Below are 20,192 nucleotides of genomic sequence, written 5' to 3' on the forward strand. Positions count from 1 at the left end.
CTTTTTTAGTATGCATATAAAATTTGGTCACAGTCAAAAGTTTAACTAACTTCGTAGGAAAAATATCAACATTTACAATACTAAAGCTATACGGTATGCAAAGTAATTTCATGATGCTTCTAATAATAATGATTTCATATTGTGAATGTTAATATCTTTTTCTATAAACTTAGAACTTTGACTAAATTTTATATGCAGACTAAAAAGAAAAGGAGGGAGTATATCTGAATACATCAAGGACGCACCCACACACAACTCTCCATCTAGACAAGTGTTACGTGATTACAGTCATTGTGTGAACTCCATCAGAAAGGCTGCTCCATTGATACTAGCCTGCTGCTGACCCCCGCTCCCCCAATTCCCGATTTATCCTAGTGAGCACCATCGACCGAGATAGCACATGTTGGTTGAAGACGATATTGTTCCTATGCTTCCACCGCTCGGAGAGGACCAACTGGATGATCGCACAAAGTTCCTCGACCGTAGGGCATCTCAAAGGCCCATATGCACCAATTCGGCATATTGAATTAGCCTCATATGTGTTTATACCCAGTTAGTTAGTACTAGTATATGCGTAGTCTCTCGATCTCTCTCGGTCAGTTTGAGTGTGTTAGTCGTGTGTGTGCTCTCTCTCTCCTTTTTGCGCGTGATCTTGAACCTAGTGGGTCCCTATTGTCAGCCTTTCCATGTGCAGTACTCTTTCAATGACTCTTGTTTGTTGACTACGTTAACAACATCGGACGGCAGCGCCTGGGCGAGCGCACCAAGGCGGTAGACAACGAAGAGGCCTCGAACGGGAATGACTCATAGCCTAGTAAGATGTGACGGTGTAATCCCACGTGAGGGGATGATGGTTAACTGGTTCAAGTGCGGGGTGGGGCTGCCGTCACCGGGGAACAATAGGAGGTGTGGAGGTACAAGGATGGCCTGGGAGGCGGTTTAGCATGGGATGGGGCGGCGAGGGGAGCGTTGCAGCGCCGTCGGCCGTGAGAGGCAGGAACGGATGACCTGATCGCACTCATTTGATCAGTTGGAGGAAGAAGACTGGAATTGCAGAAGCACAATAGACATCGGATATCAATCCAACGACTACGACGGTTGGCAGAGTCGTTTGTCGATTATGTTGACAATGCCTTGCACTGGCTTCAAGCTCATGGGGCTCAATGATTTTCTAGGGAAAGGTGGGTCCCAAATGCCAGACTTCAAATATGTAGCAGAACTATACCTTTTTTTTTAAGAATTTATAGTTCACTTGCTTAGCGTGCCAACCTAGAAAAAGACTAAAATTTCCTTCATGGCCCAAATCCATCTCTCCTCTTGAAAGATTTGCACTTGGGTATTCTAAAAAAAATTAAAGTGGGGATGTGCATTTTTCTTAGAAAAAAAAAGTTGGGCCGGTCATGTTCTGTGAAAAAACCTGGGCAGCGTAGGCCCAACGCTCGCCCAACCCAATTGATACTTACTCGATCTAAAAACAAGCAGATGACTTCTAGGTACCAGATGTCAGTGTGTGAAATATGTTGGATCCACTTGACATGGGTATGTTGGACTCGAAAAGCAAACCAGAGGAACGTGTTAAGAAGTTGAGTAAGTGAGGACTCGAACGAGAAGAACATGTGGTGTGGGGATTAAAGGGATGGCATGGGACGTGCTTCACTTTAGGGCTAGGGCACGCAACAACGCTGTCGTCCACGCGAGGGTTGGGAGCAGGCGGTCCGGCTGGAGCTGGTTTGCATGGTTGGAGGAAGAAGACGGGAGATTGAAGGAGCACGCCAACAATTGGATTTGAATCCAACGACTGCTAGAACGGCTGATGCGAGAAACAAGGAGACACTTGCATGTGTATGGCCAAGTTTAACCTGCTAGGTCCCCGGTGTCAGCTTTTTCTTGTATAGTTCTCTCATTTATTGATTATATTGACAATTTGGTGGAGCATTACAGTAGGTACCGACACTTTCTGTGCTTTTGCTCTTTACATGATGCTTGAACTGAATTTTTGTTTGTCTAGTCGATTCTACGTCAAAGCGAGAGTAAAAACGGCGGCACAATGACAAGCGCGGCAAGGCGGGGGTTGCCTGCGAGGCCATAACAGAACGACTTGAGCCGGGAACAACGCAACAATGCCGTCCAATGCTAAGGGTTGACTGGTTAAGGTACGGGGTGGGGTGTCGTCACCAGAGAAGAACAAGAATTGTGTAGGGTTGAAGGGATGGCCTAGACAGCAATTGGGGCTTCAAGGTGCACCCGACAGCTTTGCCGGTCCCAGGGGCCGGTAGCACGTTGTCCAGCGGGCGCTGTTTGTGTGGCTTAAGAAAGAAATTAAAAAGCACGCCGGCCACTGGATTGAAATGCAACGGTTAGACTGATGCGAGGAAGGGGCGTTTTCTTGCATACAGGTTGTGAAACTTATTGGGTCCTCGATGTCAGCCTCTCCTGCATTTCTTTGTTTATTGAATTTTGATGAGTGGCATCATGGTATCATGTTGATATTTTCCCTGATGTAAATGCCGTTCCTATTCTCCAGATAGCTGCTCGAGTGCAGCGGTGCGCACAATGTGGCCGTCCCTATTCTCCGGATAGCATGCTAGAGGCTATATATCTATTCTCCAAACACTAGTTCTGACCATGTCTGCCTAGGGCACCAACCAGACAAGCAAGCAATGAATCCTTCCTTTTCTAAAAAGGTAAAAAAATCAAAGAAAGCTCTTCCATGTTCGATACTGGAAGTAATCCTTTTCTGCTATAGAATGGTCAATAATCAATTATACTCCCTCCGTAAAAAAATATAAGAGCGGTTAGTGGTCTAAACACTTTTATATTTCTTTACAGAGGGAGTACGATACAGCACGAAAATTTGGCTGTATGACATTCAAATGCTAATATAAATTTCAGCAAAGCTGCATGCTCTAGCTTTCTCTCATTTTCAAAACATCCCCAAAAAATACATCAGAAGGTGCTACAAAGTCTTGCTGTGTTCCCATAGGGGAGAAAAAAGATGCCACAAGATTTGTATTCAAATGCTATGACCCAATCTTCGAGAAATGTTGGTTGTTCTGTAGCAACTGTCATCTGGGGTAGTCCATTCACCTGCCAAAACAGAACATCAAAAGAAGATGAAAATAATTCACAGCTCCCACTCTGAGCTTAATACTTAAGAGAAACAATCATTACAAAACTCTAATAGGATAAATACTTAACCATGTAGTTTCATGTGATGACTCGCTTTACGGTGGCATATAAAATATAGTTTTATCCTAAATACTTTTGTAGACTAGCTAAAAGTTATGTTTCGGGACTATATCAGCAATACTACCGCAGGTGATATTCTGTTCAACGCAGTAGCTTCTTCCTGCTATAGCATGGCAAGGGGTTTGAAGAAGCAATGGAGATTCGTGTGCAAATTTCTGTACATCTCCGATGTTATCTTTTACGTATGTTTCCGGTGAAGTTGAGCTGTAACTGCAAGTGAACACTCATCAGGTTGATAAGCACAGCAGAGTCAACACTGGTGGTTTATATATGCTTTGCTGTTAGAACATAAATAGTGACGATGGGTTGTAAAATAACTTATATCCATTTTACTTGAAAGGAAATGTGGTGTATCCTAGAAGCCATAAAAAGAAAGGCACATAGAAAGGACAAATGAATACCATCAAGCAGTTAAAACAGCAGGAGATTGGGATCTGTAAATCATTACACCCGGTTATCCTTTCTCCATGGGCGCTGGGACCTATTTTAGACAGTTGCAACAAGATACTGGGTCAGCCTTTTACTACTATATCGATAAAAAAAAGGCCAACTTACTGAGCTGGCAATACTTCTCGGACTAGAAAACGAGAAAACAAAATATCCAGCCCAAAATAAATAAGAAATTTGTTAACACCAAAAGAAATTGAGCATATTGACACATCAATTCTACGCAGTGAAGAAAAGACTGAACACATCATCAGCCAGAAGTCCAATCATGCTCAAAGTACAACTTGCTTGAATGAAGAAGTGTTTATAGAAAAAAAATAACAAGACACAGATATGAGCAACTGAGCGTGGCTTTACAGCACATATACAAAGATATTTATATCTTGAGACCAAATGTACAGAACTAAGCCTCAGGCTATAGATTTCCAAAATGAAACAGAAGACCATAAATCCATGAAAGTAAGGAATCAACAATCTGTTTAGGAGCTCCAGACTTCATAATTCAAGCATCCCAAAACCGCAGGTAGTAAATTTGTCACCTAAGCATATTTGGTGAATCCTTTCAAAGTAAATCAGTAACCTTTCTATAAAATAATCATATCGCCAATCAAAATTACCTCATCTGTTAGTTCCCACATGGGATGGTGGAATACCCCCAACCCAAAATGTCCCTAAAGGCCTGAACAGCAGGTAATGAAAGCATCGGGTGATCGGGTCACACTAGCAGGAGGGTGGTAGGTAGGTAGGTAGGTGACATGCAGAAGAAATACTGACAATGGTGAATGCCAGCTATTGCTTTTCAAGAATATATGAGAATGTACTGTCAAGAAAAGTCTTTTGACAACACACTGTAAGGCATAAAAAAATGATCATTTTTTAGAAAATGCTACTTCATAGCATTATGCTTCAATTACAGTACTATATCATATTAAATTGCCCAATCGTAGCAACACATACAAATATGAGTTCTTTTTACCAGAATTAATGGGTCTACAGCATAAAATATCAGGGCTCGTTTGATACAAAGGGATTTCATAGGATTTGTATCCTTAGGATTTTTTCTATGATGGTTGTTTGATTCGTAGGATTGGAATCCTTAGGATTTTTTTCATAGGATTCATTTGTACTACATTTTGGAGGAAAATTTCCATCTTCAAAGCTCTGTAAGATTCTTTGTTTTTCCTGTGCTATCAAACACTCTTCCAAATCCTGTAGGATAGAAAAGGACATGACAATCTATTCCTACGTTTTTCCTGTTCCCGCATTTTGAGAATCGTGAATCAAGGAGGCCCTCAGATGGGGTAATTAACAGAAACACGTTGGTGACATAAAACCACTGTAGCAGCAAGTCTACAGCATTTAGGAAAGAGGGATACAGAAAAATAATTTGGTAAGATTAACTCCTTACCTTGTAGTTACATGATTTTCAACTACTTTCTGTTCATCTTCACTGAACATGAACCACTTGTCTTGGTTCTTCATTGTAGCTTCTTTGTCAAATTCTGACATAAACATGGTATTACTAATCACTATATATTTGCAAATGAGTAAAATGAAAACTTATCTCATAATAATTTCTTACCTTGGCGCAATATGTTTGTATTGTTATCACAATAGCCATCCAGCTTCCAGTATGCTACTCCTTTGTCTACCATGACAGGCGTGGACCTGAGGACACATCCCCGTTCCTCTAATTCTGCATAGTTGAGAAGTAAAAGAAGAAATTAATACAGCATGGCTAGCTCAATATCCTTTTTTACTAAAAAAAAGCATAGACATTTTACACATCACATAATAAAACAGAAGGACAAGAATACATAGGACCTATCTATTGTTTCTAGAATAAGAAAGGCACCCTAAATCACATGTCAGAAGAGACTCGGTGGTGGGGGTGTACAACCACACCTCCCATCTTATTACACCTCCCAACTGAATTAGGCTCAGTATGCTTGAAATGTTAAGAAACTAAATTAAGCATCTTTACTTTCACATTCTGAAAAGTAACTACCAGGCCAGTCTAGACTGCACACTATGCAAAATATTGAAAATAAAAGTAAACCAAAAATTGCAAATGGAGGATACATTAAATTGAAAAGGAAAACTGACACTCGAACTGCGCTTCTGCTGCATAACTAAAAGTTGTCAATGAAAGATTATGTGATTTTCAAAGTAAAGGGGTGCCTCATGAATCATGATTGCTTCTGTTCCAACTTATTTATTTGGAGTTAAGATGGAATTTTCATCATCATCAACAACAACAACAACAACAACAAAGCCTTCAGTCCCAAACAAGTTGGGGTAGGCTACAGGTGAAACCTATAAGATCTCGCGACCAACTCATGGTTCTGACACATGGATAGCAAGCTTCCACGCACCCGCGTCCATGGTTAGTTCTTTGGTGATACTTCAGTCCTTCAGATCTCTCTTTAAGGACTCCTCCCATGTCTAAGTTCGGTCTACCCCGACCTCTCGACATTATCAGCACGCTTTAGCCGTCCACTATGCACCGGAGCTTCTGGAGGCCTCGCTGAATATGCCCAAACCATCTCAGACGATGTTGGACAAACTTCTCTTCAATCGGTGCTACCCCAACTATCTCTTATATCATCATTCCGGACTCTGTCCTTCCTCGTGTGGCCACACATCCATCTCAACATGCGCATGTCCGCCAAACCTAACTGTTGAACATGTCGCCTTTTAGTCGGCCAACACTCAGCGCCATACAACATTGGGGTCGAATCGCCGTCCTATAGAACTTGCCTTATAGCTTTTGTGGCACTCTCGTCACAGAGAATGCCAGAAGCTTGGCGCCGCTTCATCCATCTGGCTTTGATTCGATGGTTCACATCTTCATCAATATCCCCATCCTTTTGCAGCATTGACCCCAAATATTGAAAGGTATCCTTCTGAGGCACCACCTGCCTATCAAGGCTAACCTGCTCCTCCTCGTGCCTAGTAGTACTGAAACCACACCTCATGTACTCGGTTTTAGTTCTAGTAAGCCTAAAACCTTTCGATTCCAAGGTTTGTCTCCATAGCTCTAACTTCCTATTGACCCCCGTCGGACTATCGTCCACTAGCACCACATCATCCGCAAAGAGCATACACCATGGGATATCTCCTTGTATATCTTTTGTGACCTCATCCATCAGCAAAGCAAAAAAGATAAGGGCTCAAAGCTGACCCCTGGCGCAGTCCTATTTTAATCGGGAAGTCATCAGTGTCGCCATCACTTGTTCAAACACTTGTCACAAATGGAATTTTCATCATATCAAAGAAAACATATTGTGATATCAAACTCTCAATTAGCATTTTTAACTCATTTCCACCCCTTTAAATAGGACAAGGTATGAAGACTTAATCAACATTATTTCCTAGACCTAGCTTTAGGAGTGTTTGCTCTAAAACCTCAACCAGCCCATAATCACCTTCAAACTTGTTAGAGTTATATATAGCCATGTAATGTCCCCATTGTATAAGGGGTTTTCTATATATTTACCACACATGTACTTGCCTCATGGAAATGCAATTTGCATATTCCCAACATGGCATCAAAGCCCTAGGGTTCTAATTGCATATTCCCAACATGGCATCAAAGCCCTAGGGTTATTTTTCCCGCTTTCCAAAAGCGAAGCAACGTAATACTCCTGAAATTCCTTCATACTGGTAGTCTAGAGCAAACTTACTACCTGACCCAACATGTCGCTTATAATTCGTGAAAGTAAGGCCATGGCGTCATGCCCTAATGACAGTCTAATTGCTATGCTGGTAGGACCATTGTTGCCATCACGTCTTACTTTTACAAGGCTTGTTGAATCTTCTGTTCTACCTATTTCACAACGTTGCAAGAACTGTCTGTAACAGTTTACTACACTCCAGGGAGGGGTTATCATGGCATCACCTTGGCATTGAGATAGCACCCCCAAGGCCATATCAGACCCCAAGGGCCATCAACCTAGGTATTTTAGTTAGGCAAGCGCCTAGACAGTTTAGGTGACACCATCAAAATATGGATGTCGCCAAGAGTAATAGGAGCATTATATTAGGGAAAATCTCATCTTTAAGATTAGGGTTTCATACCTAAAGAAAAAGGGCAACCCGGTGCATGTAGCTCCCGCTTGCGCAGGGTCCGGGGAAGGGTCCGACCACTTTGGGTCTATTGTACGCAGCCTTTCCCTACATTTCTGTAAGAGGCTGTTTCCAGGACTTGAACCCGTGACCTCATGGTCACAAGGCAGCAGCTTTACCACTGCGCCAAGGCTCCCCTTCGGTTTCATACCTAAAAATCGAAGAAAAATGGACCTTGGAGGGTGGGGGAGCGATCCTATGAGGAAAAAGATCCTAACATGAGGGGCCTTTGACTTGGTATGTTGATCAATTGGTAATACAAGTTGTGCTAGCCATGGCTACGCTAACAACAGAAGCAGCCCGATGGTGAAAATGGCAAGGCCGTCGACATCAAAATAGGTGGTAGATTGGTGTCACAGGAAGAACATTGTGTGACATACATATTTCCATTATCGGCGATGTCCATCCTTGTCACAGTTGCTTCTATTTTGGCAGGATAAACACCAATGGGCCCGATGGTATCGAACTAGAAAACAAAGTGGGAAGATGTGTAGGTAGAAGGGTGAACACAAAGCAGTATGGTGGATGCACAAATAAGTTTGCCAACAGACATCAATCTTGATTGACTCTGACTCTAAAACAATGGTCAAGTTCCATCTTATTGTTACAAAATCAGGGAGCAGAGCACATATGAATTAAGGTAATCAACATATTATCATATGTTTCCATTTCTTAGGGCTACCTTATCTTGGATGGTTATGTCCACATGCATGAAAGAATTGGGTTGCACTATACAAACAGTATGTTTACAAAAATGGTCGGTATGCATGTATGGTGGAGGGGCAGACAATTTGACGTCAGTGGAAGTTACATATTCCCTCCGGTCTTAACTTTGATCATTTGTTTCTACTACTCCCTCGCGTCTTTGAGAAGATAGTATGTTGCACAATCTCAAAGAATAGTACTTTGACCATCAGTTTCTATTATGGTATAATGTTTAAAACTTAATAAAATCGTTATAATGTGCAAGTATTTTTTAGACAAATCCATACATATGGTTCTCACTCACACAATCAAAATATTTTAGAAGATATTGCCTTATTGGTGGTTAACGTTTTAGAAGTTAGACCAAAACTATGTCCAGACCATCATGTTTTTGTCGACTGGAGGGAGTAATATAAAACCTAATAATGTAGTTATATTACAAAGGTACTTTCCAGAAAAATACATATATACTCCCTCCGTCCCATAATATAAGAACGTTTTTTACACTAGTGTAGTGTCAAAAACGTTCTTATATTATGGGACGGAGGGAGTACATATTAAGGCATACTACATTTGATGTGAAATGATATATTAAACGTGATTGAAAGATATCAGACATACTTGTTAGGAATAAGCAACTTGTATTCCCATGAGGCCATAGGCCGATATATATACATGTACAGGTGTGGTACATATGCAGGAAACCCCTTATACTACGGGATAAATACAAAGGGGTATACATGACTTATATTATAACTCTAACACCCCCCCTCAAACTCATGGTAGAGGAACAACACTGAGTTTGGAGAGATAAAAGCCATGTTGTGCTCTAGTCTGGGCCTTTGTCAGGAAATCCGCCAACTGTAACTCGGAAGGCACATACTGAAGAGCAACGACCTGATCCTGCACAGCAGCGCGCACATAGAAAGCATCAACACCAATATGCTTGGTGAGCTCATGCTTCACAGGATCGCGCGCAATGCTGATAGCACCTGTACTGTCAGATAAGAGCATAGTCGGTGTAGTGACAGAAACACCAAAGTCCTGAAGCAACCACCGTAACCAAGTCACCTCTGCCGTCAAAAGAGCCATAGCTCGCAACTCAGCCTCAGCACTCGAACGGGAAACTGCAATCTGTTTCTTCGTCTTCCAGGCAATGAGAGAACCGCCAAGAAAAACACAGTAAGCAGAAAGCGAACGGCGATCAGAAGGATCACTAGCCCACGTAGCATCCGCATAGGCCTGAAGCTGTAAAGAACTGGAGCTAGGAAAGAAGAGACGGTGAGAGATCGTACCCCGAAGATATCGGAGAACACGAAGGAGATGACTATAATGAACCGATGTGGGAGCAGAAACAAACTGACTCAGGATATGAACCGGATAAGAGATGTCCGGACGAGTGACAGCTAGATAGACAAGACTGCCAACGAGATGACGATAACGCGTAGGGTCAGGGAGAGGATCACCATCAGTAGCACGAAGGTGAACATTGAGCTCCATAGGAGTCTCAACAGTGCGCTCGTCAGAAAGAGCAGCACGAGCAAGAAGATCCTGGATATACTTTTCCTGGGATATAAAAAAGCCATCAGAGGTAGAAGAGACTTCAATCCCAAGAAAATAGCGAAGAGGTCCAAGATCAGACATAAGAAACTGCTCACTAAGACGGGCCTTTACAAAGGCAATATACTCGGGGTCATCCCCAGTGATGACCATATCATCAACATAGAGAAGAAGAAGAAGAGTCCGGCCACGGGGAGAAAGGTGAATAAACAATGCGGGATCATGAACACTTGCTGAAAAACCAGCAGTAGTGACCACAGAAGCAAAACGCTCAAACCAGGCACGAGGGGCTTGCTTAAGGCCATAGAGAGAGCGACGAAGACGACACACCATGCCATCAGGAACAGAATACCCAGGTGGTGGCTGCATGTACACCTCCTCACGCAGCTCACCATTAAGAAAGGCATTCTTAACATCAAGCTGAGATATAGACCAGTGGCGTGCAGAGGCAACGGCAAGAAGTGTACGAATAGTGGTCATATGGGCCACAGGAGCAAAAGTCTCATCATAATCACGACCATGCTCCTGCTGAAAACCACGAGCCACGAGACGAGCTTTGTGACGCTCAAGAGAACCATCGGAGCGAGTCTTAACCTTGTAGACCCACTTACAAGTGATGGGACTGACTCCGGGAGGAAGAGAAACAAGATCCCAGGTACCGGTGCGTTCAAGAGCAGCAATCTCCTCCGCCATCGCAAACTGCCATTCAGGATGAACAACAGCCTGACGGTAAGAAGTCGGCTCAAGAACAGCAGCACCAGCGGTGGGAAATCCAAAGCGATCAATAGGCGGACGAGGACGAGAACGCAAACCATAAGTAGGCTGAGAGGAAGAGGACGACTCATCCAAGGAAGCATCCACAGGTCGGGAACGACGAGTGTAATGCTGCGGAAGAGATGGAACAAGAGAAGGAGGAATCGCCAAGGTAGAATCAGGGGGTGGCGACGAAGAAGTCACCGGAGATGAAGGTGTAGAATCCGGTGACATGCTAGGTGAGGAGACCGGGGAAGATGGTGGCGGTGAATCGACAAGGGGTGGAGAAGCAGAGGGAGTGGGACGAATAGGTACAGGCGCGACGGGAGGGAGGGGAGTCAGGAAAAGTGAGAAAAGAGATATCCTCCACTGAAAAGACCGTGGAAGATGGTTGTGGGTAAAAAGGACGAGACTCATCAAAAGTCACATCTCGAGAGATACGCATCCGACGACCGACAGGATCCCAACAACGATAGCCCTTATGCTCATCACTGTAGCCTAAGAAGACACACTCAACAGACTGAGCGGTCAGTTTGGTGCGTTCGCGAGGGGCAAGAAGAACATAGCAAACACAACCAAACAAGCGAAGCATCGAATAATCGGGAGAGCGATCAAACAGACGCTCAAAAGGAACACCACCCTGCAAAGCAGCAGATGGCTGAAGGTTGATGAGATAGACAGAAGTGGAGATAGCCTCGGCCCAAAAATGAGGCGGAAGAGAGGCGGCGATCATCATAGCACGAGCCGTCTCAAGAAGGTGACGATGCTTGCGCTCAGACACACCATTCTGAGCATGAGCACCAGGACAAGAGAACTGGGCAAGAGTACCCTGCTCAGCAAGGACACAACGCAACATCTTAGAGATATACTCACCAGCGGAGTCAGCACGAAAAACACGAATGGGTGAAGAGAACTGAGTATGAACCATGGCAGCAAAACGCTTATAAATAGACAACACCTCACTACGAGAAGTCATGAAATAAAGCCATGTGTAACGAGAAAAATCATCGATGAAAATAATATAGTATTTATGACCACCTTTCGAAGTGAAAGGAGCCGGACCCCATACATCAGAATGGACTAAATCGAAAGGACGCTGAGACACTGACTCACTATGAGAATATGGTAGCTGAATCTGCTTGCCAAGACGACAACCCTGACACTCTAAAGAGACATCTCCTGAGACAGACCCCAGAAGGCCTCGACGAACTAAAGACGATAATCGAGAACCACACAGATGACCAAGTCGATGATGCCACTGCTTGAAGGAACCAGTAACAGAAGCGACAGCAGCGGAGGAACTGGCGATGGTGGTGGCAGCGGAAGGAACATGAAGCCAGTCCAACTCCCAAAGACCCTGAGAATCACGGCGGCGAGGGCCAGCCCCAACCAGAGTGTGCGTGCGACGATCCTGGACAGAACAAGAGTCAACATCAAGGATGACACGACAACCAGAATCAGTAAGTTGACCGGCAGAAAACAGATTCATGGTAAGTCGAGGAACATGAGCAACATCAGGAACAGAATAAGGAGTAGAAAGATGGCCTCTACTAGCAACAGAAAGTGGAGTACCATCAGCAGTGAAGACATGAACAGGAGAATCCAGCGAGCGAAGAGAAGACAAAGCGGAAGAATGAGAAGACATATGAAAAGAAGCTCCAGAGTCCAGAACCCATGGGGATGTACCTGACTGTGTAGAGTGCGGGTGCTCAGTGCGGGAAGCATCAGTCACAGAACCAGCAGTACCCGTCAAGGAAGAACCTGAAGCCGCGAGCAGACGCTTAAGTCTCAGAATATCCTGCTCGGTCAAAGCAATGGCTGAAGCTGGCGAGGGAGATGACGCAGTCCCTGATGATCACGCCTTGCGCAGGTGTTTCCGCTTGGTGTAGCACTGGGACTCAATATGACCATCATTCTTGCAGTAGTCACAATGTGAACGGGGGCGACCGGAGCCGCCAGAAGGAGTGGGCAAGAGCGGCGGAGCACTCGAGCGAGCATGAGGCGGTGCAGCAGGTGGAGTGGAAGAAACCCGAGTAGCGAGCACCGAGGGAACCTCCAGCAAACCAGCACCGCGTAGGCGAGTCTCCTCAGCACGAATCTCTGAAAGCGCCTCCATGAGAGAAATACGGCCACGAGCAAGCAACTGAGCACGCCGGGGCTCAAACTCCTTACGGAGCCGAGACAGGAACTCGTAGACGCGATGAAACTCCAAATCGGCCTGGACAGCCTGGCAGCAGGGGCAAGTACGACAACCAGCACTGCGGAGAGAATCAAGCTGGCGCCAGATAGCAGAACTCTGTGCATAAAAGTCATCAACAGTAGAGTCACCCTGCTGAAGAGCATGCTCCTGACGAACCACAGACAGGTATAAGGCATCACCAGAGGGCTCATAGCGCTGACGAAGACAGGTCCACATCTGGAAGACAGTAGGAAGACCCAGAAACTCAGAAGCAAACTGAGGCAGAACACTAGCAGTGAGAACAGCGGCAGCACGAGCATCATCATCAAGCCACTGGGTGTAAACAGACAAAGCACCATGATACGTCTGAAGAGCCTCCTCATAAGCCAGAGCCCTCTCATCATAGGCACGATCAGCAGCCTCATCAGCAACCTTAGCCGCATCCTTGGCGGCCTGATTAGCATCCGGAGGAAGAACCAGTGGAGTCGGCGGAGTAGGGGCCACCGGAGGAACCGGACGTGGCGGACAGCAGACCTCGCCAGAAAGAACACCCCAGAGACGGATGCCACGCATGTGAATGCGCATGAAGCCAGCGAACTCGGTGTAGTTAGTACCGTCGAAGATCACCGGACAGCGAGGGACAGCGACAAAGCCCGAGGCAGTAGACATTTTTTATTTTTTTTGCAAAGATCCGAACGAGGACAACGGCGCAGCAGACCGCAGACGGCAGCCCAGCCGATCAGGAGGGGATCGAACCGGCGAGAGGACTCGATCGGGAGCTGCCCGGGCACCGGGCGGAAGCAGAGGAGCCTGGCGGAGCGACGGGAAGGAGCCGCCCGGGCACCTGGCGGAAGCAGAGGAGCCTGGCGGGGCGACGGGAACGGCGGCACACGGCGGGCGGCTGGCGGCGACGGGAGCGGCGGCACCCGGCGGACGGCTGGCGGGCAACGGGAACGGCGACACCCGGCGGACGGCAGCACCTGGCGGGAGGGAGAGGAGCCGGGCGGGCGCTGGCGGGCGACGGGAACGACGGGAGGGAGAGGAGCCGGGCGGGCGACGAACTGGAGGGCGGGCGAGTAGCGACGCCGAGACGGAGAAAGAAAATCGCGGCGGCGGCGGGACGGGATCGAGCACGAGTTGCGCGTGCGAAAAAGAGACCTAAAGCTCTGATACCATGTTAGGAATAAGCAACTTGTATTCCCATGAGGCCATAGGCCGATATATATACATGTACAGGTGTGGTACATATGCAGGAAACCCCTTATACTACGGGATAAATACAAAGGGGTATACATGACTTATATTATAACTCTAACAATACTGTGAACTGAACAAATGCACAATACTAAACAAATTTAACCATACTGCCACATACCATTCATGGCTGCCTGCTTGACTTCTTTTGCCTCTTTTATTTGACAAAAGATATTATTAGCTTCTTCATTGCCAGCGATTTCTCCTCCCATTGTTTTAGCCATGTCATTCTGTCTTTCTTTTAGCTCCTTTTCCTATGAAACAAGAGAAAACTGCTGATCACTAATGTCAACCAAGTGACTTGACACTTGACCACAAAAAAAAGGAACTTCTCAACGAAATACCTTCTCGGTTGCAGCACGGATCTTTTGTCTGGCCACACCCTCTCTAGCTTCAATCCTAGTCCTCAACTTTCTGAAAAAGATACAAGATAATTAATATGACAGTAGTAAAGTGAGCTTCTTCAACACATATGGTAGCCTGTACTTACTCAGATGATAATGCCTCGTCACACAGAGAATTCAGCACATCCAGCTTATGAGAAGGGCTCAAATTTTTATATCCAGATAGCCCATGGCTTAAGCAGTCAAGGATGAAATCTTTTGCGTGTAATGTCGAGTCAGTGATATATTTGCTGAGTTTTCTTATCCATGTATCGCCATGTTTTGGATATTTCAAAGGCCTTAAGAAAGGAAAAACCTCATTTAGTCATTTTTTAACTACATGCGCAAAACTAGAAGGAGATACAATTTGAAGTATACTTACTTGTAATTGCCATTTTCCATGACAGACAACAGGTTTGCGTGAAGCTCAGCAACAACTGAAGACACCTCTCGGAGTTGACGATCTCCAGTTATGTCTTTGACAATTTTTTCTGATTGGCCCTTCCTTATTTGGAAGATCTGCTTAAATCATTTTGTACAGTATTCTACTTATAATACGGAAGAAAAGGTCTCTAAAAGCAAGCAGTTAGCTAAGAACTGGTAAGAATTCCAACTATGGAAACAAAAACCAAGTTTGATGCCAGACTATAAATACAATGCAAATAAACTTTCTTTAGATTATTATTAATTGACATCATAAAGAATATGCCCCTCAAGTTGACGATCTGTTTGTGTGAACAAGACAGAAGTAATAAGAACAGGATCAAGATTCTAGACCTCACCAACTGCACAATTTACGAGCTCAGCAATAATCTCAAACAACCTCACTTAGCTACTGCAAACAAGATTTAGAAATGACAAATGAGGAGTCCATGTATCAATCAATGCAACACAAAATAATTTGTAATTGCTGCACTAGGACATCAATTTAGTATGTGTTCGTTCTCACACTCTAAATTGTTCCATGATGCCTGTTAGAGATAGAAGATGGATTTAAAATAATCATGACACTTTCTGGAGGTAGATGAAATCAAGCATACAGATCATTAGAGATATACCAACTGGGCACTTGCATAGACATGCATCATTATCACAAATATTGTGAAGCCCTTAAGACATCCTAGTCTCAGCAATGATTTGCACGATGACATATTGCGCTGGTCAAATTGTCAGAAATGCAGATGCATGTCATATGTGATACTAAGGAGATTTTATCACAGAAGTGTAACTAACATATATGATAAAAAATAAAATACTATTTGCTTTCCGTAACTACCTCGCCAAATGAGCGACAAAACTCCAAAAATTGAATGGCAGCACCAACATCTTCAGGCTGCATCTCTACACCAGCAACGCAAGTCACAAGTGTTCCCTTGGGTATGACTATTTCATCCTTGAGAGCATCGGTGCTCTCAATTCTCCGCAGGTTGCCCTTCGGTCTCTTGACAGAATGGACCGTTGGCCCTGCCGGCTCCTCCCCTCTCCTCTTTCTGCCAAACAAAACCAGATAACGAGTATATATGAACAACAACAAAAAACCTGTAATCCCTCATGACAAGCATCAGCTTCAGATTGCTCACTTGCACTTGCCCTTCGGTCTCTTGACAGAATGGACCATTGGCCCTGCCGGCTCCTCCCCTCTCCTCTTTCTGCCAAACAAAACCAGGTAACGAGTATATATAAACAACAACAAAAAACCTGTAACCCCTCATGACAAGCATCAGCTTCAGATTGCTCACTTGCACTTGCTGCAGTTGCAGTCATTCCTGCACTTGGGGCATTCCCAGGCTTCCTCCTTCAACACCTCATCCGCAATCAAAGGGTACCTGTTAAATAAAGAGAACATCAACAAACCCCTACAAGATTGCCTACCACAGCCTCTTAAGAAAAGCAGAGAGGACATTATTGAACCTGTTACGTATGCAATTCTTGCAGTATCTGAGAGTGCATTTGCCATTCTTCTTGGATCCTCTGCAAGCTGCCGTGAGCCCTGTTTTTCTCTGACGGCACTGAGGAATAGCAACACAGAAGAGATGAAACGAAGATACATCGAGCAGAAGTGAAAGGGAGCAGGAGCTAGGTCCGGATGGATCCAGTTCTGCTTTCTTTCAGGATTTCTGGCATATCAATCGGGTGGACAACTAGAAAGGATAAACAGATCTTACATGATTTGTTAACTAAAAAAGATAATGACAATAACCCCTAGCAACTTCAGACCAATTTCCCTTCTTAATTGTCCAGTGAAATCGGTTACTAGAGTTGCAGGATTACATTAAAGATATCTTAGATTTCTCGGTCAGGAGGTTGTGTGAAATGCATCTTGTATTAACAAAATCAGATCCATGGCATAAAGGATTTTTCAGTCGTAAGTCGTAACCCCCTGTTTTTCCTCCCTCCTCTCTGATCTGTACGGTTGGTGTGTAAATCTTTTAGATGCCATCCAAGTTTTTGGCTCACGTTTTAACAAAAATCAAGGTAGGGGCCTGCCCTTCCAAATTTGCTTTCTTTTTTCAATAAAGCGCAAAAGCTTTGCGTCTCGGTGCATTGATAGAAAGAGTAATTATGCATGCCACTGCTCAATGGACACTGCACAGATGCATCAACTACATGGCACTGCTAAGTGGACATTAGACAGATGCATCAAGTACATGACACAAGCGTAGATGCCTTCCATGCCCATGTCCAGGACACTGCAAACCAGGTGAGACCTTCACTACCAGGACAGATTCCAGTTCTGCAAAGGGCACAACTAGGCCGCTAGGACAGACCTGCAGCCGAAATGCCCATGTCCAGGACATCGCAAACCAGGCGAAACTTTACATACCCAACTAGACCTGCAGCCGAAATGCCCAAATCTGCGGCAGAACCCACAGGCCTACCTCCTAAAGCTGCACCCAACACTGAGATCCATCCGGTCCCGAACCAGAGAGTTAAGGCTCCAAGACGACACCTCCAAGGAGGATATGGACGACGGCGGCACCCGATCCAGCAAGCCAAATCTGAGGTTTTTACCCGAACACAAAACCCCAGGGTGGGAGAGGTGCTGGAGCTCCACGACGACGCCTCAACAAAGTTGGAAGATGAGGCCCTCAGACATCGGCGTCGCCAACCCTGAAAGGCAGGGCGTTCATCCTCTCCTGGAGCTCCCATGCTTACCGCTTCCATTCAGACCTCTAGCCTCACTAAGGCACCCGTCGGCAGCACGTCAAAGCCACGCCCCCTAAGCTGGCAAGTGGCGCAGGTGCCGCCATGGTAGGAGCCGCCAGCAGAACAGCGTACGGCGACATCAGAGTTGCATTGCCAGCAGCGCACAGCTGGAACGCCAACGCCCGCCACCTTCAGTGGGCGCGGGGTGCCATGCACGCCGGCTACTCCCACCACCGGTGGAGGAGCCACCCGCCGCCGCTGCAGCCCTGCCTAGAAGCGCATATCCCACACATGCCGTCGCCATGGACCACCACGACGCAACCAGAGCAATAATAGGGCGACGGCGGCGAGGAGTGAGTGGAGGGTCGAAGGGTCTAGCTAGGGTTTGCGATTGGGGATCGCCTCGTGAGTCGCCTGGCGTCTCCCGAATTTCGCTCAAAAAGAAGGGAAAGGGAGGAGGGGAGCTCTCACTCACCTGGTGGCAGATCCAGACGTCACCTGCGACGCCGTTCGTCTCCACGGCAGCGCCCACCTCGGCGCCGGCGCCGCTCCCCTCCGAGGCGACCCCCTTCTCGCCACCGGAGCCGACGCCGTTCTTCTCCGGGGCGACGCCCTCCTCGGCGCCGACGCCGACCGTCTCCGGGGCAGCGCCGACGCCCTCCGCAGCGGCCACCATGCCACCATCGCCGTTGCCCTCCTGGGCGACGACCTCCACTCGGACGGCGCGGTTACTCTGCGGGGCGGCGACCCTCTCCGCGTCGCCGTCGCGGGCGTCCCGGTTCAGATCTATCTCCATCGGCTACTCTGACGAGGCTGGAGAACTGGGGAAGAGATGGCGCTGGGTAATTCGCATCGAAACTAGAGAACTGGAACTCTGTGTCTGGAAAAATGAGATTTCTCGCGTTGGTGGAATTGGAAGGTGGCTAACGCGACGAGATTGGAAGCGAGGGAAGAGCAGGGAGGAACTGTCCATGGCGGCGCGCGTCCGAGCAGAGCGAGAGTGGCAAGAACACTTTTTTTTCTTGAAATTGGGAAGAACACTTAAGTACTTAACTGAAGCCCCTACTTAGTTATTATCAGTATCTCCTTTTTTCGGATGTCCCGAGCCCCCGACCTTGGTTTTCACCGAGCTCCCCTGCCCGAGCAGCCATGATAAGAGCATCTCTAGTAGACTCGCAAAATTTTGATTCACAAAATAGGTTTGCAGTTCGATAAAGATCTCGTTTGCGGGTTAAAAACGTGCGCAGCCGAACAGAAACTGTATACGGAGTTGTATAATTTGAAAAAAAAACGCAGGAGAAATTGCAAACGTAATCGCAGGAGAAATTGCAAACGTAGTAGTTCATCACATACTACATATACTACATGATCAAACACTAATTCATTACAAATACTAGTTCATACTACATACTACATTCACTACTAGTACTAGAGGGGGTGGGGATCTCACGGCGGCGAGCTCGCGACCATGGACGACGCGGTGAAGGAGCTCAATCCTCCTCGTCGGAGCTGTCGAGGTCGATGTACTTCTCATTCTGCTCCTCGCGGATGCGCCGCCACTCGCCATCCTTCTCCTTGGCGGCAAGGTTCGCCGCGACCGCCTGCTGGAACACGACGTCTTCGAGCTCCTCGTGGCAGCGTCGGCGCTTCGCCTCCTTGCGCAAGCTGCGTTCGGCAATGGCGGCCGCGACCGCGTCGACATTGGCGACGAAGTCCTCGGGCCCGGCGACGCCGCGGCGCACGATCTCCTCGGGCTCCTGCTTGACGGCGATGACCTCGATCTCCTCCGACCACTCCTTCACGGGGAGAAGGCTCGCGCCGGAAGAGGAAGAGCTCGCGGCGTGGGAAGATCTCGCGGCGGAGGACGAGCCCGCGGCCGAGGAGGGCGTACGCCCGTGCCGACGGTCGTATTCCTCCGTCTCGCGAACGAGGAAGCTCGGCGGCGGCGAGAAGCCCCTGTGTTGGGGAACGTAGTATTTCAAAAAATTGCCTACGATCACGCAAGATCTATCTAGGAGAAGCATGGTAACGAGCGGGGAGAGTGTGTCCACGTACCCTTGTAGACCGAAAGCGGAAGCGTTTAGTAACGCGGTTGATGTAGTCGAACGTCTTCGCGATCCAACCGATCCAAGTACCGAATGCACGGCACCTTCGCGATCTGCACACGTTCAACTCGGTGACGTCCTCGAACTCTAGATCCAGCTGAGGCCGAGGGAGAGTTTCGTCAGCACGACGGCGTGTTGACGGTGATGATGAAGTTACCGACGCAGAGCTTCGCCTAAGCACTACGACAATATGACCGAGGTGGAAATTTGTGGAGGGGGGCACCGCACACGGCTAAGATCAACTTGTGTGTCTATGGGGTGCCCCCCTCCCCCATATATAAA

At 46.6% G+C, this 20,192-nt stretch overlaps 1 protein-coding gene across 3 annotated transcripts; it reads right to left on the bottom strand.

Moving 5' to 3' along the window:
- Window positions 1–2,863: 2,863 nt before the first annotated feature.
- LOC123143983 (uncharacterized) lies at window positions 2,864–18,913 on the bottom strand. 3 transcript variants are annotated; one of them, XM_044562984.1, is made up of 13 exons: window positions 18,281–18,912; window positions 16,570–16,667; window positions 16,398–16,484; window positions 16,239–16,307; window positions 15,935–16,148; window positions 15,041–15,177; window positions 14,766–14,957; window positions 14,620–14,689; window positions 14,397–14,529; window positions 5,279–5,392; window positions 5,105–5,198; window positions 3,651–3,730; window positions 2,864–3,087 (listed from the first exon to the last, which is right to left on the bottom strand). In XM_044562984.1, exons 1-12 carry the CDS (start codon window positions 18,599–18,601, stop codon window positions 3,694–3,696), a joined length of 1,566 nt encoding a protein of 521 aa, XP_044418919.1. In that variant the 5' UTR covers window positions 18,602–18,912; the 3' UTR covers window positions 2,864–3,087; window positions 3,651–3,693. The 3 variants fall into 3 exon arrangements, with proteins under 3 accessions (XP_044418919.1, XP_044418921.1, XP_044418920.1); XM_044562985.1 differs by lacking the exon at window positions 2,864–3,087 and adding an exon at window positions 3,140–3,459 and having other exon boundaries at window positions 18,281–18,913; XM_044562986.1 differs by lacking the exon at window positions 16,239–16,307 and having other exon boundaries at window positions 18,281–18,913.
- Window positions 18,914–20,192: the final 1,279 nt, after the last annotated feature.

Source organism: Triticum aestivum, chromosome 6D (genome assembly GCF_018294505.1).
Source record: "Triticum aestivum cultivar Chinese Spring chromosome 6D, IWGSC CS RefSeq v2.1, whole genome shotgun sequence".
NCBI lineage: Eukaryota > Viridiplantae > Streptophyta > Magnoliopsida > Poales > Poaceae > Triticum > Triticum aestivum.